Raw genomic sequence first — 20,422 nt, forward strand, 5'->3', positions numbered from 1 at the left:
CAGCCAAGAAAGCCCTGTGATAGGTTTCCCTTCGGGTTGTCAAAAGTCAGAAATAACCTCTGAAATGTGAAGACACGCAAAGGTGATATGACAGCCCTGTTTAAATATTTGAAGGGGTGTCATATTGAGGATGGGAATATGGACACGGATCAACAGATTCAAACTACAGGAAACATTAGGAACATTAACATTAGGAAGAACCTCTTAATGGTAAGAGCTGTTCGGCAGCGGAAGACACTCCTTCCTCGGAGAGTGATGGTGTCCCCTCCTTTGGAGGTTTTTAAACAGACTGGACAGCCATCTGTTGACGGTGCTTTCACTGTGTGTTCCTGCATGGCAAGGTGTTGGATTGGATGGACCCTGGGGTTCCTTCCAGTTCTATAGTCCTAACAACAACAACAGCCTGACTATGGCCAAAGGACCCAGATCCTATGCTCCCTTTGCACAGACTGAAGGAATAAATGTAGAGGGAGCAGCTGCTTTATAAGTCCTCCTTAGGCCCCATAGTGACCTCTGCCACCATACTGAAGAATTGGGAGGAAAAAAGAAACCAGCACCAACCTTGGCTCAAAATGAATGATGCAAAGTGTATTTGGAGTGCCATCTCCACTTTCACAAAATTCAGTATTTCAGCAAGAAAAGGGGAGGGAGGAATAAAGCTACACGCACACATACAGTCAGCCATTAAGTACGGTTATTTCCTTTCTTCTTCACGCTGGTGGAGGGTGGGGATCGCTGAAGAAGCCACGGGGAGCCAAGCCCCAATGGCCCTCACTTGTGGTAGAAACGCTGCCCCTGCGGGTGCTGTATGAAGGGATGCCGAGGTGCCGGCTGGGGAGAAGCCTGGAAGCCGGACTGCAAGAGAAAGGGTTTCAAAGGGAGCAATGAAAACAGTTCAGAACCTGTGGGGCTGGCGGAAATGCACTAGCTCTGTCTTCAAAATAAAAACATTAAGACACCTAGCTGGTGGCATATTTACTTTCATGTTAATTACTAACATACAGAAAACATACCCAAATCCACAAGACTGATACTTTTATGGGGCCAACCAAGATGCAAGCTTTTGAAACACCACTGGCTTCTTTGCCAGGCAAAGGTGTTAAAAACCATTTGTGACAACAACAAAAAATGATGGCTGCGCGGGTGGCCATTCTTCATTACCATCTCAACTCACAACACCAACAAATCTTGACAATGCAGGCATGTGAATAACATTGTCAAAACTTCTTTTTCTACTGTATGATTTTTAACCTCTTTGCCTGACAGAGAAGTCAGTGGAGCTTTGAAAGCTTGCATCGTGCATTTTGTGAATTGTGGACGTTATTGTAATATACATTTGCTCTGTATGAAGGCATCAGACAGCAGAAAAACAGAGGAGCTGACAGAGGACTCCACAGCCCTGTCCAGAAAGTAACAATGACATTGAAAATCCCCTTTTGTTCATGGTGAAAAGGGGCCTAAATCATTCTGCAGGCATCAAGTGGGCACAGCTGTCCCCCCAGAGATTTCTGGTTGTCGCCTCTTGGCCCCCAATCCAGAGCCTGATAAAAACCCTTGCTTAGACTACAGCTCCTAGTATCCTGATGACTTAACCCAAGCATAAAAAACATTAATTCAAGGGCTTGCATTTTGAGGGAGGTGTGCCTGATCTAGGTGGGGGGTGAACGGCTGCAAATCCTAGGTGTTTGTATCTCCTGGCAGCTGAAAGATAGCTAACCACGTATTTCTCTACATATTTACCCCGGAGGAGAACTATGAAATAATTTTCAGGTGCAAGGGAACCTCTTCATAAAAACAATCACAGCTACAGGTTAAAAAAAGACCCCCCCCCCCAAAAAAAAACCCTAGTGTGCTGTAGTGATTTTAGTACTTTTAGTGAAAGATGACTTTGAGGTTGCTCATTCATAGGGCTGCCATAAGCCAAAGTTGATGGCAGTTAACAACAACATTTATTGTGTTGTATGTTTTCTTTTAAACTGGAAAAGGCACGGCAAAAATCAGTAAAACAAAGGCAACAGTCGAACTCCTCTGCACCCCAAGGAGTCTATTTCTGGCAAAGTTAAAAAATTGTTTTGCCCCCTTGATTTTTTGGGGGGAGATTATCTATGTTTTTGGCTTTCCGGGACATTTTAGGGTCAGGTTCTAACCTAAATACCCTAAATGCACCAGATCCCATCTAATCTTGAAAGCTAAGCAGGATCAGTCCTGGTTAGCACTTCAATGGAAAACCGCCAACAAAACCAGGTACCTGTAGGCTCTATTATTTCAGAGGAAGGAACTGGCAAAATCACCTCTCAGGATTCCTTGCCTAAGAAGCCCTGTTAAATTCATGGGGTCACCATAAATCAACAGGTGACTTGAAGGCCCATACTTAGGCTTTTTTATAACACAGGAAGTGAACAGGAAAATGACTTCCAATTTTGCTGTTACAAAAGGCCTTTCCTGGGCCTAAAATGGGTTAAAACATAGTGAAAATGCTACCTACACCCCTTGAGGTGTGTTTGCAGGCAAAAAAGGTGATTTGTTTTGGGGGTTGTGTGGCCTCTCTGGGGGAAGGGTGGCTAATCTGGCTTTCCATAGTTGTCCACAGCTCCCTTAGGAAGTTGTAGATTTCTGAAGACCTATCTGGGGCCCTCAACTTCCAGTGGACCTTGCCCCAAACATAGATGGCATAGAGGGTGGTTACCATGGCTTGTTAATGAGGAAATTAACTCTGTATATGCTTAGAGGCATGGCTGTTACACAAATACGGCGTAATCTTCCTTGCGCTCCAGACTCAGCAATTTGTCCCCCTCCCTGAAGAGAGACTTACCGTGTGGGGCTGCTGGGGGGGCTGTTCCATGGGAGAAGCTGCCGGGGGACGCGGGCCGGGCCGGGTGAGTATAAGCCAAAGTGGGCTGTAGTGGGGAGACAAACAGGAGAGGAAGGAGAAGGAAAATGCCTCCCAAATCAACAAAGGGAGGAGAGCAAAACAGCTGGGAGGAGGGAGGCAGAGTGTTACAATCATCCGAAGCTCCCTTTTGCTGGAGCGACAGAAGGAAAAGCACAACAGGAATTTTGCCCAACTCAGAAGAGGGCAGGAATGAACAGGTGAAGAGAGCAAAGTCAGGAGAGGTTGGGGCAGGGGGACGGACGCACATTTAGATCTTTGACCTTACCTTGGCAGCCGTCTGCATCTGGACAGGGATCTGTGGGGCCGGCAGGAGCCCCTGGTTGGGGTGGAGGGCCTGAGGGTGCATCGGACGCAGGGTCGACTGGGGAGGAACAAACAGAATGATATCAGGTATCAAGGTGAGGTTTGAAAACTCCACACCTCTTCCTCTTCAAATCTATCACCTCCCAAATTAAGGTGGGAAATACACCCTGCACACGATTCAATCTTATCTAGTTAATTTCTGGGGCATTGATGAGCCCCCCCCAATCTACTTTATTGGATATGTACTACACAAAGAGGAGGAAATCAAGAGCACATCAAGTTGCGGGGTGTGTGTGTGTTTGTGTCAGGCCAGGAGAGGCTACTTAACTAATGGAGAATGCTGGCCAACTATTTGTACACCACTGCTGTGAAACAGATTTTAAGTGGGTTTAACAAGTTAAAACTGACAGGCCTTTTCAATATCAGCCACAGGGCCATAGAGCTCCCTTCCTAGAGAGACACATCTTGCCAGTTATCTTTCAGATGGCAAAGTAAAATGGCTCCAACCCCATCTAGCATTTGGAAAAGTTATTTGTTTTGGACTGTAATTTATTGGGTCCTCTGCAATTGTTAATCCGTTATGGTCCAAAATCATAGACCCTAAAATGTAACTTCTTTAAGTGCTACATTTCCAGATGAGCTGGGGTTGGAGGATCAACTAATAATAGTGAAACATCCACTAGATTTTGTGAGTTAATGAACAATGCCTGGGTTTTGGCAGTGTGTTGTTTAGTCTCCACCAGCTGTTTATTTGGTTCATGAACGCTCTGGCCATGCATGAACTCACCGAATCAGTAAATCCTGACTGCTGGTTGGCATGTTCCAGCTGCTTCTGGAGTGGGATGGTGGTGCTTGGAGGAATAAAACCTAGACAGATGAGAGGAAGGGACAAAGGGCAGAGAATGAGGACAAAATGGTTAAGGGAAAGGAAGATTTTGGGGCAGAGAAGAAGAAAAAATCTCTAACAACACGCATGCAAAGAACACGGAAACAACTGCCACTTTTTAGACAACCTCTAGCTGATTCCAAACTCACTCTTCCAACTGTTTTGGTTCCCTCCCTTATGCCATCATTTCATCTCCCACATCTGTCTTTGCCAGGGGCGTTCTTGCCCCCACTGGCTCATCCCTAGGCCACAAAAGGAATGGTGACAAAAGGCCCAGTTCTGTATTTCCACCCACAAACATCTCTGGCCGGATTCAGGCTTCAGAATCCTGCAGAACACTGATGGACCTTGCTGAGCAGAAAAACTCTGCAAAACAATTCAGAGACCTACCCAGACCTATTGAAGACCTCAGCTGCAAGTCCAAATAACATTCAGAGAAATCTGCTGGACAGTTAGAAGGGGCACATTCTGATTTACAGTGTGCACAAAAGAGGAGAGGAAAAGGATCAGTGGCTCTGGAGCAATTCCCTTGGGGAAAGATTTCTGGATCTTTTAGTTTAGCAAAAAGGCAAGTAAGAGGTGTATGTGTGTGCAAACATGACAGATGTGTACAAAACGATGCATGGAACTGCCTCAAAATATTAGAACATGGAAGGTCACCCAGGGAACCTGGTGGTAAATTCACACCAGGCAAAAGGTAGGGTGTCTTGACAAAATTTGTCCCCATAAGGTCAAACCCACTGGTTGTGAGAGTTTGAAAAAGGGCTAGAAAAATCAATGGAGGCGAAACGGGCTTCTAAAGGCCACTGGGCCATAAAAGCTAAATCAAACCAGGGGTTGGAAAAGTTCCTCTCTTTTGGACTAGCCTTTCCAGAAGCCTAGCCAGCAGCTGATGGGGATTAGATGCAAATCTTGGGAAAATTTACTTTGCGGCAGTACTGCAATCAGAATTTCATTCTTAGCTGGTATAGATTCTGAAAGTGATAGTGCAGAACAAAGCACAGTGGAGGGGGCAGGAGGAACTTTCCCAAGCTCTAACTGGTACTCCCAACTACTCCAAAGTGTACATCAGTTGTGGGCAAAGGGAAGATGAGGCTATTGGGATTCTGCTTTGCCATGGCGGGGAAACAGGATTATTTGGTCTTCCCTAACAATGCTTTTATGATACCTTTGATGAGATTTTGGGAGCCGCAACCAAGATTTCAGGTTAAGGCAATAATGACCAAAAAATCGGGTCTGTTTCTCGTAAGCAGATTTACTGCTTTTTATACATCAACACTAAACTGACCACTGTAAAGATCTGAAAGACTTGCATTACCTTGCCCAGCTCTTTGAAAACATAGGGCAAGGGGCATGATTTGCATCTTTCTGGATCCTACTACATTCCGTCCCACTCCCGCAACTGTGCAAATACATTTTTCATTTGAAGAAGTGGGTTAATATCCACAAAAGCTCATGCAAAAATAGAAACCAGTCTTAAAGGTGCTGTCACCTTCCCCTTTTCTTCCTCTCTTTATTTTTAATGTTGGGTGGCTTTGTTTCTGGTAAAAGCTGAACCTCTGAGGACTGTTTGGCTGCAAGAGAGGCCAGACAGGCACAGGATGCTGTGCAAGTGGGTCTCACCTGCACTCAATACAGCCCGCACTGCTTGTGACTTTGCCTTCCAGGTATGGACTCACCTGGCTGGGCTGTGGGGAAGTGGCTGTGGATGCTGTAGCCCGGTTGCTGCTGCGACAAGTACTGCATGGTTGGGAAAGCGGAGGGACCTGGAAGGAAAAAGGAGTGAGATGCTGTGAGAGATGGGGAGGCCTGGGAACAAAAATGGGGAGAAAAATCAAGGGAGGAGAAATCCCTCCCCCAATTTTCCCAACTTTTTTTCCTAGACTTTTTTTATTATATAATATTTTATTGAGGAATGATTAATAATGAGATTAAGATAGGTGTCCACATATTTACTGCCCCTAAATCATTTCTAAAAAAAATGTTTCTATGGCAGATTCTATGCTGTATCAGATCATTATAATTCCTAGTCTAGGTTTTCCTTTCCAAGTCCTTTTTATAGGAACGAGGGCACTTATGTCTGCTTGACACAACGGAAGACGACTGGAGACAAAGTAAGGTCTCATTTTTTTCTAAAGGTTTTTGTCAATTTAGGTGTATTATTATTTATTATTATACTTTATTTATATAGCACTGTAGATTTACACAGCGTTGTACATACATGTGTAAATCTATGGCACTATATAAATAAGCTATAATAATAAGAAACTATAATAATTTTTATTTGGTGGTGGTGGGGTTCTCCTGCTCTTCAAATTGGCAAAGCCTAAGCGATGCTTTATAGTTCAGGACTTTTACAGTATAGGATTTGCAGCTCCACTGGTAGCTCCATCTATTTATCTAGCTATCTTACATATAAAAGTAGCATGTCTGATATAAGAAAATTACAGTTTATTATCCTACTTGTGAGTATGTATTTTCCCTGGATAATGATTAACCTTCCATTTTGAAGCCAAGCCCTCCCTTCAGTCCATCTGCCTTGGTCCAGGCCTCGGAGGTTGAGAGGAACTGCTGGACCTCTTACCCTTTCCCGTCACCACCCCCTTCTCCTTCTGTGTCATGTCTTTTTAGATTGTAAGCCTGAGGGCAGGGAACCATCTAACTAAAAAGATTGTATGTACAGCGCTGTGTAAATTTACAGCGCTTCATAAATAAAGGTTAATAATAATAATAATAATAATAATAATAATAACTACGAACTGAACTTCAGTGTGTGTGTGTTAAATGTTAAGCTTGTAATTGTGAATAAACTGTAATTTTTACTTCATCAAATATGTTACTTATATGCCAAACCAAGTTATATCTAATGTATTACATGTTCCTAAAGTAACAAATAGATTTCAATCTGTAAAGGGGTGTGTGTAATACTGCATTTCCCCACCATGTTCCCAAATATTTCCATTCCCCATCTCCCCAGAAAAAAACTCAGGGTTTTTTCATGGCTTCAGAATCCTGGCTGTTCCCTCCCCAACGTTATGTCCATCTGGCAGGGGATTCTGTGGGGTCTTGGGATGTCATATTGAGGAGGGAGCCAGCTTGTTTTCTGCTGCTCCAGAGACCAGAATGTGGAACAATGGATGCAAACTGCAGGAAAAGAGATTCCACCTCAACATTAGGAGGAACTTCCTGATAGTAAGGGCTGTTTGACAGGAGAACACACTCCTTCCTTGGAGTGTAGTGGAATCTCCTTCCTTAGGGTTTTTTAAACTGAGGCTGGATGGCCATCTGTCGGGGATGCTTTGATTCCTGCATGGCAGAATGGGGTTGGACTGGATGGCCCTTGCGGTCTCTTCCAACTCCATGATTCTATAACTGGGCATCTGACTTGGACTGTCATCCCCAGGGCCACCATCCTCACCTCTGATCGACTGGCTGCTGGCATAGCTGACAGGCACCGTGTGCTGGCTTTGGCCCACAGTGTAAGGACTGTGTCCTGACTGGCTGCCTTGGTACTGCCCATGCTCTGGCGCGCTGGTTGGGAAAGCTGGCTGCGTGGCAAAGTGACGCGTCTGAGAGGTAGAAGCACACCAAGAGCACATCACAAATGACAAGAAAAAAGATTCCCCTTGAACATTAGGAAGAATGCTTTAACTGTAAGAACTGTTCCATAATGGGACACCTGGCCTCGGAAGGTGGAGGTGGAAGACTCTCTTTCTTTAACCAGCACACTTTCAGGAGTGCTTTAGTCATGCATTTTTGCATGACAGAGGTTTGGATTAGATTACCTTTGTGTCCCATTCCAATTTTTAGGATCTATCACTGTGCACAATGGGGCTTTATTTTCTCTTTGCATTTTGCTCCTTGAAGTGCCAAGCTCTGGTTTATTTACAGGGTTCTCTTCCCTGACAAAGTGATAACACACTCCTTAAATAAAGAACTTCAGAGTTGGCCATTTTGAATGGCAAATAGGCAGAACATTCCAAAAGAAGAATGTCACTAATCTGTATCCAGGGGGACAGCTTGGAAAAGTTACTATTTTGGAGCACAGCTTTCAGAATCTGGGAGCAGAACCTTTCCAAGCTCTGAGGGAAGGAAGGTTATCAAGCTCCTGTTGAGTTCATCTGTCTAGAGGGGAAAAGGTTTTGAAGACAACCAGTTCCTAGAAAACTTGGCTCAGTTTCTGTTTTTCAGCCCATGACATACACTCCTGGAGCCTTTCTAAGTCATGGAAGGCAATGCTGGCTACTAAGACTGAAGCAAAAACCAGGAAGAAGGTTAGTAAGACTGTAATAGCATTTCCTAGTTTGGAGCCACTAGAAAAAATAATTCTCAAGAGATCAGCCCAGGAGCTAATTGCCCAGAGAGAACACAGCTGGCCTGTTCATTTCATGGGGGGTGGCTTACTTACTGCAATCACAGGAGGCCCAAACATCTGCTTGGCTCGATCAGCTGATATCAGGGTCCCGGCCCGGTTATGCCCCCCAGGACTCCCTACAGAAAAAAGAAGGGGGAAATCACATTGACATCAACCACCCTGCCCCAGATAGCTGCATGGAAGGAATGCCTCCCCAGAGCCACAAAACTCAGCTCTTCTTTCTCCACTAGCAAGCCTAAAAGCAAGCAGAGATCCTAAATCTGCAGCAGGTCATCCGTTCTGATACACAGGTGACCCCCAAATTCAATCCACACTATCCTCAAGGAAACAGATTTAAACGTTGCATGACGAAAGGCTTTTAAATGAGCTTTCTGGAGAGCATCTTCTACTAAAGGATCTGATTCAACCAAGGCCAGAATCAGACAGTAACATTGCGCCTACCTTTCAAACAATGTTCAAGGGTTCTGTCTTAAAGGGAACAATCAATGGACATAAATAGCAGCCCAAAAGATTAAGAACATTATTTCTTCTTTGTGGACTCTGCGAATCATACAAATGAGTTGTGCTGCGCCTGAAAAAAGTTGCAAAGTTAACTTTGTCCAGTGATTCCAGAAGGTTCTGAGCTCAACTGCGCAGGCGCAGTACAACCCATTTGTATGTATTCGCAGATGACCATTCAAAGAAATACCATTACAGGTATGCAACCTGCCCTTGTCAATTGTAGGGCCATAATTGTTGTACCCAAATTGTGGAATGCCTTCCCCTTGGACTAGTGCAGAGTCAGGATATGGGCTTAGTTCATCTTAACCAAACACATACATGGCTTTCAACTATTGTGGCCATTTAGACTGTTTTGACCTGTGGCCATGTTTTAATATGTTTAAATTACCATTTTAAATTATTTATTGTTTTATCTGTACTGTGCCCTAAAACCCCATGATAAAGAGCAGGATATGAATATTTTAATTAAATAAATAAGAAAGGGATTTTACTTGGGGTTTCTAGCTCTGAAAGATCAATGCACACTTAATATAATTAACAATTAACAGCATTATTTTCAGACCAACTCTAGCCCACCTTGCAGGTTGAGGATGTGAGTCCCCGCATGTACTGCCATTCCCTGCTGGTATGCCGCCGCTGCCAGAGTTGTCATGTCACTGTAATAAGCAAGGGAAAAAGGTTCATGCCACAGAACTTCATCAATTCTCACGGGCCACGGACATTCAAAACCACTGGCCCTAAGAATGGCATCAGACTTTCTTTGTCTCAAAACCCCTAAAGTGTGTATCTGCCCCATACACAGACATGGCCATGTTAGTCTGTTTCAGCATAAAAAGAAATGAAGGAATCCTGTAGCACCACTGACACAATGAAATTTCTCCAGTCCAATTCTGATGAAATAGATGACAATCCAATAAACCTTATGCTAGAAATTTCTTTTTCTCAGTCTCAAAAGATTCCTTTATATCTTCCTACAGAATTATATGCAGCTTGATTCCACTTTAGCTACCACAGCTCCATTCTACTGAACCCTGGGATTTGTAGTTTGGCGAGGGGTTCAAGCTCTCTGATGCTAGAAAGCTCCAATCCAACCCCCTCCCCCATCTGTATCCTAGAGATCTCTAAAAGATCCTGATTTTAAATCCCACTCCAAAAAACAAACCACAACCAAATTCCAGAATTCTCAAGGTCACTGCAAGTTCTGGGATTCTGGGAGTTGTCACCCAAAAGAGAAATGCTTTCAACTTCTGTTCTCTATTGTTCCTCCGCAAATCTCATCTCATGGGACATCTAGGTTTTGACCCAAGAAGAAGGACTGGGGTGGGAAGAGTATAAGGGAAGAAATAAAGCACCCCAGTCCCCTCCCAGCACCCTTCACCTTACTGACCTTTGCTCTTTGCGTCGGCGTTTCTCTTCTTCATGAAGCACCTTCTTCAGCTGCAGGAAAAGCTGATGTTTTTCTTCTTGCAGATTTTGGAGTTTCTCTTGAAGCTTCAGGATCTGAGAGGAGGGAGGGAAGAGAGTGGGGTGGTCAAGGGTTTGTCTGGACATCTTGGTTAGGGAAACAGGGCCTTTCCAGTGGCTGCTCTCAGGCTCCCTCCTCACTGTCCTTTCATTGGTAAGAGGAAAGATGTTTTTACCCTGCAATGTTTTAGGACCACATTTCATGGGCTTTGAATGTGTCCTTTTTTTGGGGGGGGGGGTCTTTTAGAATAGACTGTTTGTTTTAAGTTTCAGCTCTCGCTCTGTGTGTATCTGCATCTTCAAGCCACATGTTGACTTATGGTGACCCCATGAATTTCATAGGGTTTTCTTAGGCAAGGAATCCTCAGAAGTGATTTCAACAGTTCCTTCCTCTGAAGATTTTAACTCCACTGATAGCTTCACTATATTTTCACCATACATTAGGTCTTGGTGTATGCTTTATTCTATCTGTTTTGCTACCCGTCCTTTCTTTTATTTCTTTCAATTAATGTAGGTTTTTGGGGCTATGTGGACATGTTCTAGAAGAGTTTATTCCTGATGTTTCGCCAGCATCTGTGGGTGGCATCTTCAGAGAAGGTGTAATGTAAGATGGCTTAATTCCTAGTTTGGGGGGGGGGAGACAGGTGGCCCTTCCACACTCCCCTTCTGTGCCGGCGGGGTTGTGTGCTTGTGAGGCAAGAGGCTTTGGTGAAGGTAGCAATGCTCCTGGCAGGGTCTCCCATGTCAGACAAGCGTTTGCCTGGGAACTAGATGTACACCTCAATCTTACATCCCCTCAGTGTAGCATATGTGTATCCATATGTGGACCTATGTGATGCTGAGCCATATACCACAACCCCTTGAAACTACCCTGCACATCCATCCCATGCTTCACAGTAAACAGGCAGGATTGGATAAGCCTCTTGCTATGTAAAATGATGACGGCAGCAACAAGAGCCCTGGAGGAACCTAGCAGATCTCAATGGCGATGGCGTTAATTTGCATCTGGCAAAGGGCATGTAACCAGAAGCTTCTCCAAGCCTTCCTGTTCCCTGGAAAGAATGGGACAGCTTTGATGGGGGTGGCGCTTTGAGTGCTGCGGAGGGAGGGAGGGAGGCAATACTAACTTCCAGTGCCAAGAAAAGGACATTCATTCATGTAAAGGAAACTTATAGACACAGATGCATAAAGTTATAGTAACAGCAACAATAACAATAAGACAGTGATGTGATATGATGTGCTGCAGGAAGAGTGCCCCCTCAAATATTAGAACCTGGTCCCAGCCGCGCACCTGCTCCTTGGTCTCCTCCAGGGACATGCGTTCCTCCATCTCTTTCTTCCTCCTCCTCTCCTGCTCTTCCTTCATCTTCTGTTCCATCATCTTGTCTACCTCTTCTTCCTCTACAGAACAGGAAGAGACGGCCACGAAGAAATCATTTCCCTGAACAATGCCTTCACAACAACCCTGCCAGGTAGGCCAGGGGCTCAGAAAGCAAGATTCCGCCTCCCTCAGGGATAGAGATTTCCAAACCTCCACAAGTTCCCCATCTCTTCCCCCTCATTTCTCTCCTGACAACCCTGTGAGGGAGGCCAGGGGCTCAGGGAGCAAGACACCCCCTCAGGGTCCTTTCTCTGCCTCCTCCATCCCTTACTCTCAGGGAGGCCTTTAGATGCATGGTCCCAAAACTGTGCCCTTTAAGAGATTTTGGATTTCAGCTTCCAGAAGCCTCATGTTGGGCAATGGTCTGGGATTCTGGGTGACGAAGTCCAAAACCCCTTAAAGAGGGCATACTAAACAATGGCAATACTTGCCCAAAGGGAAACCATCGGGGAACCCTTGCCCTGGATAGGGAATAAGAGAAGAATAGCTGTCCACAGGGAGACATAGGAGAAGGCTTGTGGTTTGTCTAAAGGGGTTCATGAGAGAATCCTTGCCCCTCTCCAGTGTCTCCCTGTCTCTCCATAGGAAAGCATTCTGCAATGATTCTCTATGGGCAAGCGCTCCCGATCCAGGGCCAGTAATCCCTCCTCATGTGTCCCTATGGGCAGCTATTCTGGAGTGCTGCCCTTGGGGCCAGGGCCGCCGTCTGTCCCAGGATCTCCCCTGAAGAGCCCGCCCGCTTTGGATAATCCTTCTTGCCCATAGAGCGACCCAGGAAGCCTATCCTCCTGGGCTTCCCCTATGGGCCAGGATCCTCCTGGGGTGTTCTAGGGGCCAGCGCCGCCCTCCGTCCCGGGGCGCCCTCCCTCCCTCCCCCCGAGAGCCGCCGGCGAGGGAGGCCGGGCCCGAGGGCGCCTTCCCCGCTCACCCTGCCGCTTGCGCTCCCTCTCGACCATGACGTGGCGGTGCAAGGCCCGCGCCATGGCCGAGCTCAGCTTCGGACGCTCCAGCAGCGCCGGCATCGCGAGGAAGGAACCACGGACGGCGCCCGACAAGAGCCTCTCCACAGAGAGAAAGACGGCGCCCGCTCCCCAGCCACGCGACACGCCCCCCACGCACTTCCGCTTCCGGGTCAAGCAGCAGCAGCGCCGCCGCCACACTGGCCCCGCTAGCCCCGCCCACATCCTTCCAGTCGTAGGCTTTCCTGTGGAGCCTTGCTCTGGAACAGGCTTCTCGACCTTTGGGCCTCTTCCGGATGTTTGGACTTCATTTCCCAGAAGTCCCACTCGGTTTGCTCTTGGCTCAGGGATTCTGGGAGTTGAAGTCTCAGAACATCTGGAGGCCCGAAGGTGGAGAACCGGCGTTCTAGGAGAAGCTTGGCCAGCAGCTGAATCAGAGACATGGAAGAGACCCCAAGGAGGGCCCTGATCCAGCCCAGGCCCTCCTTCTGCCATGCAGGAACTCCCCCTCAAAGCATCCCCAATTCCCCTTGGGCAGATGGCCATCCAGCCTCCAAGGAGGGAGGGAGGGAGGCTCCGCTTTACTCCCAGGAAGGAGTCTGTTCCACGGTCGAACAGCCCTTACTCCCAGGAAGTTCCTCCGAATGTTGAGCTGGGATCTCTTTTGCTGTCGCTTCCATCTGTTGTTCCGGGTCCTGTTCTCTGGAGCAGCAGAAAACAAGCTTCCTCCCCCCTCAATATGACATTCTTTCAAGTATTATTTAAACAGGGCTCTCATATCCCCTCTTAGCCTTCTCTTCTCCAGGCTAAACATCCCCAGCAGTTCCCTGAGTCGTTCTTCATAGGGCTTCATGGTTTCCAGACCCTTCACCGTTTTAGTCTCCCTCCTTTGGACACAGGGCTCCAGTTTCTCAATGTCCTTTTTGAATTGTTTTGCCCAGAACTGGACCCAGGATGATCCCAGGTGGGGCCTGACCAGAGCAGGATAGAGGGGCACTATGACTTCCCTTGACCTAGAGACAATACCTCCATTGATGCAGCCTAAAATCGCATTGGCCTTTTTAGCTGCTGCATCACACTGTTGACTCATGTTCAACTTGTGGTCTCCTTGGACTCCCAGATCCCTTTCACATGTAGCCTCACCTGCTGGCAAAAGTCCTCCAGAGGAGGGGACTCCATTGCCCTCCAAGGCAGCATATTCCACTGTGAAACAGCTCTTATTGTCAGGAGGTCCTTCCTAATATTGAGATGGAATCTCTTTTCTTCTAACTTGAATCCATTGGTTCTCATTCTAGTCAGCAGAAAACAAGTTCCCTCCCTCTCTACAGGATCTCTCTCTTCAGATATTTAAAGATGGCTCTGTCAAGTCATCACTGTCTTCTCTGCTCCAGGCCAAACATATGAAACTCCCCGAGTTGTTCTTCCCAGGGCTTCATTTCCAGGCCTTTGACCATCTTGCTTGTCCTCCTTTGGACATGGTCCAGTTTGTCGGGATTGGTCTTGAACTGTGGAGTCTGGACACAGAACTTCATGTTATGTCTGAACAAAGCAGACTAGAGTGACACTACTACTTTGATCTGGACACTGTTCCTACTGATAAGGCCTAGAACTGCATTGGTTTTTTTAGCTGCTGCATCACACTGTTGACTCATGTTCGAAGATCCTTAGATCCTTTTCAGGTTAATGCTTCCAAGACAGGTGTCACTCATACATCATTTATGCTTTTAATTTTTCCTACCTAAATTCAATATCCTATATTTCTTCCCATTGAAATTCATTTTGCTAGGTCCAGTCCAGCTTTCCAATCTGTTACAGCCAGTCTGAATGGTGTATCCTGTGTTAGTTGTTGTTCAAGATGCTGTGCCATTCTGTTTTCATGCTTTACTGTAAACCACTCAGCAAAACCTTGGTCAACTCTGCCAAGTATCACACGTTTGTGGCTTGCAAAAGATCTGCAAGGATCTCTATCTAACATTAGGAAAAAGGGGGAAAGGCATAAACACACAAAGACATAAAACCAGTTGAATTATGGTTTATAAACCCTTGCAAGGTGGGGGGGGGGACGACGCGCTGTACAACCTTTTAATGTTTGTCCAAAACAAAAACAAAAAAACCTCTTCAACTTGAGACAGATGTACAAAAATTAATGCATGTCATTTTCCAATACATAAAGTGAAAAAAGCAGCATAAATACCATTTAAAATATAATATAAATCAAAGGCGAAGAAGGGTGGCATTATACCCTTTCCCCCCCTTTAACAATTCACATTTTTGTTTGTTTGACAACCAACACAGGTATAAATAAATAAGGGAAGGGAGGGGAGAACAATAAATCATATACCAAGAAAGGGGACAGGTGGAGGCATCTGTCCAAACGTAAGGGGAAAAGAAAGAAAACGAACTGAAAATATTGAATGGCTGAGGTGTGCTTGTCTTATTCTTGGAGGGGAAGGGACCTGGGATTGGGGTGATTATCTAGTGTCTGGATGTTAGGTGGGCACAGCTACACAGTGGCACCTATTTTGAGTCCATTTGCAGTTGATGTGAATTCATCTGCCCGCTTCAAACCTTCCAAATGGGTTAAACCGGCTGCGTTAATTAAAACACAAGCAAGCGCACCGTATCCCCTTTCCCCTTCCTTCCCTCCCCACCTTGATTGTCCAAGGCTTTCTCGGCAGAGGGAACCGGGTTGGGGTCTGGAGAGATTGAGGGAACTTCCATTGAGAACAACGCCAACACAAACAGGCTAAAAACACCCACGTGGACTAAGAAGCCAAGATCCCCACCCCACCATCCCCAATAATAACTCAGAATCTTCCATCTCCAGGAAGAAGTGGTGGGATCAGCCGCTCTGTAGACCTCGCCTGCCCAGGCCAACAAAACACATATCCTTCTAAAAGGTCTAATCCTGCTGAGGATGCAGTTCTACCTACTTCTCTTTCCCACCCAGAGAAATTCCTCCAGTCAATACATAAGGACAACTTACAGGTTGGAAAGGCCTTTAAAGAGATGGAGAGCGGGGGGACAGGTGAGGAAAGACAGGTTTGTCAGTACTGAAGCCCCTGGGACCATCTGAAAAGCCACCCTCCCTGTCCCGCATCACATCAAAAAATTTCAATGAAGTCCTTTTGTGGCAACTAAACAACCCACCATTCTCCTGCTGCCCCATCCCTGTCCCACCCGCTCCCTGCCCCCCAAAAAACAACCCTTCATGCTTTTAAATAAAAGGCTCAACTCAATACTCCACAACTGCTCCCCCCTCCACCCCCAAGCTTTGTCTTGTCTCTGTGCAAAAGGGGGGAGAGGAGGAAACAGCAGCCCTGGGGTGGGGTGGGGGCACCATCTCCCGCCCCAGCAAGGCCTCTCCCCAATCTCTTGTGCCCATCGTGTGAAGCCTGTCGGATTTGCAGACTCCACCCAGTCTGTGCGTAAGAGGGTAGGTCATTGGGCCAAGGGGGGATCAGTTTTTGGCAAGACCTGTCCCCCTCTCCCTGCCTCCATTGTCGTGGCACGGTCAGTCGGTGGTAGCGATCCCGTTCTCCCGATGACGAGGAAGAGGAGGAGGTTTCACTCCACCCGGACAAGGAGGCCATACAAGACTGTGGCACCTTTCTCCTTGGTGACCCATTCGATCTCAGCACTACTGAACCGCGGGTCCAAGGGCTCAGCTGCGGTCAGCGACTGGGCACACACCTTGTAAGACCCCGGGCGGACGCACACCTGGAAGGCCACCTGGGCAGAGTGTTGCCGGTGAGACTTTGGGTCTTTGAATCTGGAAGGAGGAAAAAAGAAGTTGGAAGGAAGACAAAAAAGAACGGCAAGTAACCTTGCTGAAAGTCTTTTGACTCCTTTCCTAACCCCACTGGCTTTCCTTCTCACCTACATCTGGAGTCCTGTCAAGCCCTCAGGATTAGGATTATAGAATCATAGAGTTGGAAGAGACCCCAAGGGCCATCCAGTCCAACTCCTTTCTGCCATGCAGGAAATCCAAATCAAAGCATCCCCAACAGATGGCCATCCAGCCTCTGTTTAAAGACCTCCAAGGAGGGAGATTCCACTACACTCCTAAGGAATGTGTTCCACTGTCGGACAGCCCTTACTGTCAGGAAGTTCTTCCTAATGTTGAGGTGGAATCTCTTTTGCTGTAGCTTGCATCCATTGTTCTGGGTCCTAGTCTGGGAGTGAACAGTGGAAATACCTCCTTTAATGGTTGTGCAGAAGAGGGAATTCCAGCTGGTGTTGCTGCCACATAACCAGATAACAAGATACACTGCTGACATCCCCTCTTTGGAATAGCCATGAAAGGCATAGGAACCTTCTCCAGTTTTCCATTAGGCAACCCTACATGGGACACGTACTGCACTTTGGTGGCAAAAGGCTCCAGCCCAGCGTAGCGCAGAGTGGGCGACAGCAGGACACGCTGGAGTTCCTCACGGCCCTGCGAGCTGTTCTCCTCAGAGTCGTGGTATCCCCCACTGCCGCCACTGCCACCGCTGCCTCCTCCACTGCCTCCCTGTGGGTCTGCCTTTACTGGGCGGCAGCTCAAGATAGAGGTACTTCCTGTGGGGTGAGGGGAAAAAAAGAGAAAGGACACTGGGTATCAGGCAAAGGCTTCCATCCAAAATGAAATGCTGTGAGGGTACCACTACTGTTCATCTCTCACCTTGAAGCCCTTGATGGACATAACGTAAGAGCAGCCATTTTGGATCAAGCCAAAGACCTATTTAGTTCACACAGTGGCAAATCAGATGCCTGAACAGAAAGCTCCCCAGAATGGTGTATGACAACACATTCCCATTCTCTGACCTGAGTTTCCTGGGACTAGAAAAGCTGGGCATTCTGTCCAAGAGAGATCTTGTAAAGGGCAGCAAGGGAGGCACTTTGGAGGGCAGAGCGATGCCAACCCCAGCTTCCTTACCTGGCACCAACTCTCCTTGATCCAACATGCGCCGTACAGCCCCCACACTCGTTCCGTGATAGGCCATGTGCCACTTCTTACAGGTACTGGCTACCTCCAGCCGGGGATTGACCCTACAAAGAGCAGAGGTAGATGGATGGAAAGAAAAGACAAGATATTAGAAATGCTACTTGGTTTCATTGGTAGAACTCTCTAGGGATCTAAATCAGAGCTTGGTCAAGGTGACCTTTTCTTCTTCTTCTTCTTTTGGGATGACAACCCAGTATATCCCAGCCAGCAGGCCACCATCTCTGGTCACAGGAGGACCTGCCTGTCTATGGTCATGTTGCTCTATGGTCATGTTTCCTCAAATGTTTCAGTCCCACCAATACCTGAGGTTGAAGCGGCACCACCCAAATGGCAAAGCGTAATCTCGGGGTGGCTCTCCACGCTTGTAATAGGCCTCATCTCCTCGGAGCTTGTGACAGGATTCACAGTAGCAGAGGCTGAACTTGGGATCTTCCGCAAAGTAATCATCTGGGAAGGCAGAAAAAGAAGCAGACACAGTATAGTATCTGATTACTGAAATTTCTGGTTGTGATTCCCTTTTTTCAGTTCTTTTTATGGAGACTAGTGCTTTTTGTCTGCTTGCTTGCCAGCCATTAAGGCTCCATCTGCACTTCAGAAACAATACAGTTTGACACTGCTTTAGATGTTGCGGCTCAATGCTATAGAATACTGAAATTTGTAGTTTTGTGAGATACTGAGCCTTCTCTAGAGAGTTCTTGTACTATATATGTCAGGATTCTATAGCACTGAACCATGCCAGTTAAAGCAGTGTCAAACTGCATTATTTCTGCAGTGTAGATGTAGCCTGAGGAGTAGAGGAGAAAAGAAAACCTTTCTCATTTTACTCATGTTAGAAGTTTCATTAACTGTTTTTAATAAAATGGTAAAACAAAAGAGGTTTAGGACCTAGTAGCTCCATTTTTAACTAAAGATAAAAAATAGATAAAAAAGAAATGCAGTATGTAATTACTGGCTGAAAAACTTTATTTTCATACGCCAAACGTGGTAATTTGCATCAAGCAAAACTATTTATAATGCATTCTCTGTTCCCAGGCTAACAAAGTGTCTTTAATTCTGGAAAGGGAGCTCATAGTACATTTTACCATTTCCCCCCAACATTGTGCTTTCTGCACAATTGTGCTTCTACAAAACAGGACAAAAGAAATTGGTCCCCCCTCCCCCAGCTTCAAAACTTCCTGTCATTTAACATCTCTAGTGGGAGTAAAGCTTTCCAGGGGAATAAAAAAATGACTCATTGCATTGGCTTCAGAGCAAGACCACTTGCATTCTACAGTATCCACCTCAAAGGGATTTGAACTTTGCTGTTTTGAATCACATCCTGGGAGAAAAGTGGGTATAAATCAAAGGAATGAATAAACAAATAAAACTGAGGAGACATAAGGATCAGAGAGACCGCAAGGACAACCAGGCTTTGGAGATCCCTGGGAGGTCTATGGTTCCCAAACTTTCATCCTCTAGATATTTTGGATTTCAGCTCCCAGAATTCCTGACTGCTGGGGCTTCTGGGAGCTAAAGTCCAAAACACCAAAGCTTGGGAACTGCTAATCTAGCTCCTCTCTGTGTAACAGCACCCAGAAAAATGGTGATTACATCCTCCACACTGGAATATTTCATGAGGCCATGTTTTAAATTTTATTTAGTAAATGATCCCTAATTTTCTAGTGGTTGTTTGGTGCTCTCATTTTTATTGCTTTGCCGCTTTCCACCCTTCCAAAAGTTTGCATAAACACATTGTGTATGAGTAGGTTTTATCTTCTCCCTATAACCAGCCAACATGTGACACTAGAGAAATGTGACCGATTCATGTGGTGTAGCTGTCCTTTGTTCCAAACATTAGGCCTACCTGGGAGTAGGAGGAGGTCTTTGAAGCGAGCACAGAGCGCATGATATTCACAGGTCTTTGTGGTGTTCAGGTCCACAGGGGGAGTCCAACACACACTCTCCTTGATACCTGGAGTAGAAGAGAAGCAGGAATTTGGGGTGGGAATAGAACAAGAGATGGGGTTAGACTAAAATTCCCAGAATCCCTTGGTCAGAATTGATATAGATGCACTTGTTTGTTTATTGATTTACATCTCATCCTCTATCCAGAGATCTCAGGGCAGTGTACAATAAAACCAATCTGACAAATGTTGTTGTAGTGTGCCTTCAAATCATTTCTGTTATCTGATGGTTCACGCCATCATATTTCCAATTTTTATGTATGTGTGAAAGCAGGGCAGTGAAGAAAGCAGATAGGAAGTAAACCGATTCATCTGAAATGTGGTGCTGGAGGAGAATTCTATGGATCCTGTAGATTGCTCAAAAAACCCCAAAACCAAACCAATAAATGGGTCCTTAGAGCAACTCAGGCCTGAAGGCAAGATGACTGAGACTGTTGAACTTTGGACATATATGTAATGAGAAGACATGACTCCCTAGAAAATCCAATAATGCTTGGTAGAAAAAAAAGAAGGCCGCATTCTTCGACTTAGTCAAGGAAGCCACTGCCCTGAATCTGCAAGACGTAAATGGGACTGTTGATAACAGTCACTTGAAGGTCTCTCATTCATAGGATTGCCATAAGCCAAGGTCAATTTGATGTCCGTTAACAAAAACAAAGAAGCTAGTAGAGAGAGCAGGAATCTTCTTCCTCTGTCAGTATTGGTATGTGGGGAAGGAAGAAGGTAAAAT

At 46.1% G+C, this 20,422-nt stretch overlaps 2 protein-coding genes across 3 annotated transcripts in view; both read right to left on the reverse strand.

Annotated features, from left to right (window-relative positions):
* Positions 1-567: 567 nt before the first annotated feature.
* On the reverse strand, positions 568-12,923 carry GPS2 (G protein pathway suppressor 2). Its single transcript, XM_042476710.1, is given in 12 exon segments — positions 568-855; positions 2,813-2,830; positions 2,832-2,897; positions 3,159-3,254; positions 3,984-4,063; positions 5,762-5,848; positions 7,501-7,651; positions 8,491-8,573; positions 9,535-9,614; positions 10,346-10,458; positions 11,714-11,823; positions 12,732-12,923. Coding segments are annotated over 12 exon segments (1,062 nt in total). The 5' UTR covers positions 12,826-12,923; the 3' UTR covers positions 568-771.
* Positions 12,924-14,779: 1,856 nt separating this feature from the next.
* The window catches only part of NEURL4 (neuralized E3 ubiquitin protein ligase 4), a 38,506-nt gene continuing 32,863 nt past the window's right edge, over positions 14,780-20,422 (reverse strand). For both annotated transcript variants that reach the window (XM_042473560.1, XM_042473561.1), the window contains 5 exons: positions 19,593-19,700; positions 18,052-18,196; positions 17,681-17,793; positions 17,121-17,322; positions 14,780-16,534 (listed from right to left, as the gene is read on the reverse strand). In XM_042473560.1, the coding sequence (XP_042329494.1) occupies positions 16,330-16,534; positions 17,121-17,322; positions 17,681-17,793; positions 18,052-18,196; positions 19,593-19,700 (773 nt within the window). In that variant the 3' untranslated portion in view covers positions 14,780-16,329. The remainder of the gene's footprint in view (positions 16,535-17,120; positions 17,323-17,680; positions 17,794-18,051; positions 18,197-19,592; positions 19,701-20,422) is intronic.

The sequence above is a fragment of the Sceloporus undulatus genome, chromosome 6, assembly GCF_019175285.1.
Source record: "Sceloporus undulatus isolate JIND9_A2432 ecotype Alabama chromosome 6, SceUnd_v1.1, whole genome shotgun sequence".
Taxonomy (NCBI): domain Eukaryota; kingdom Metazoa; phylum Chordata; class Lepidosauria; order Squamata; family Phrynosomatidae; genus Sceloporus; species Sceloporus undulatus.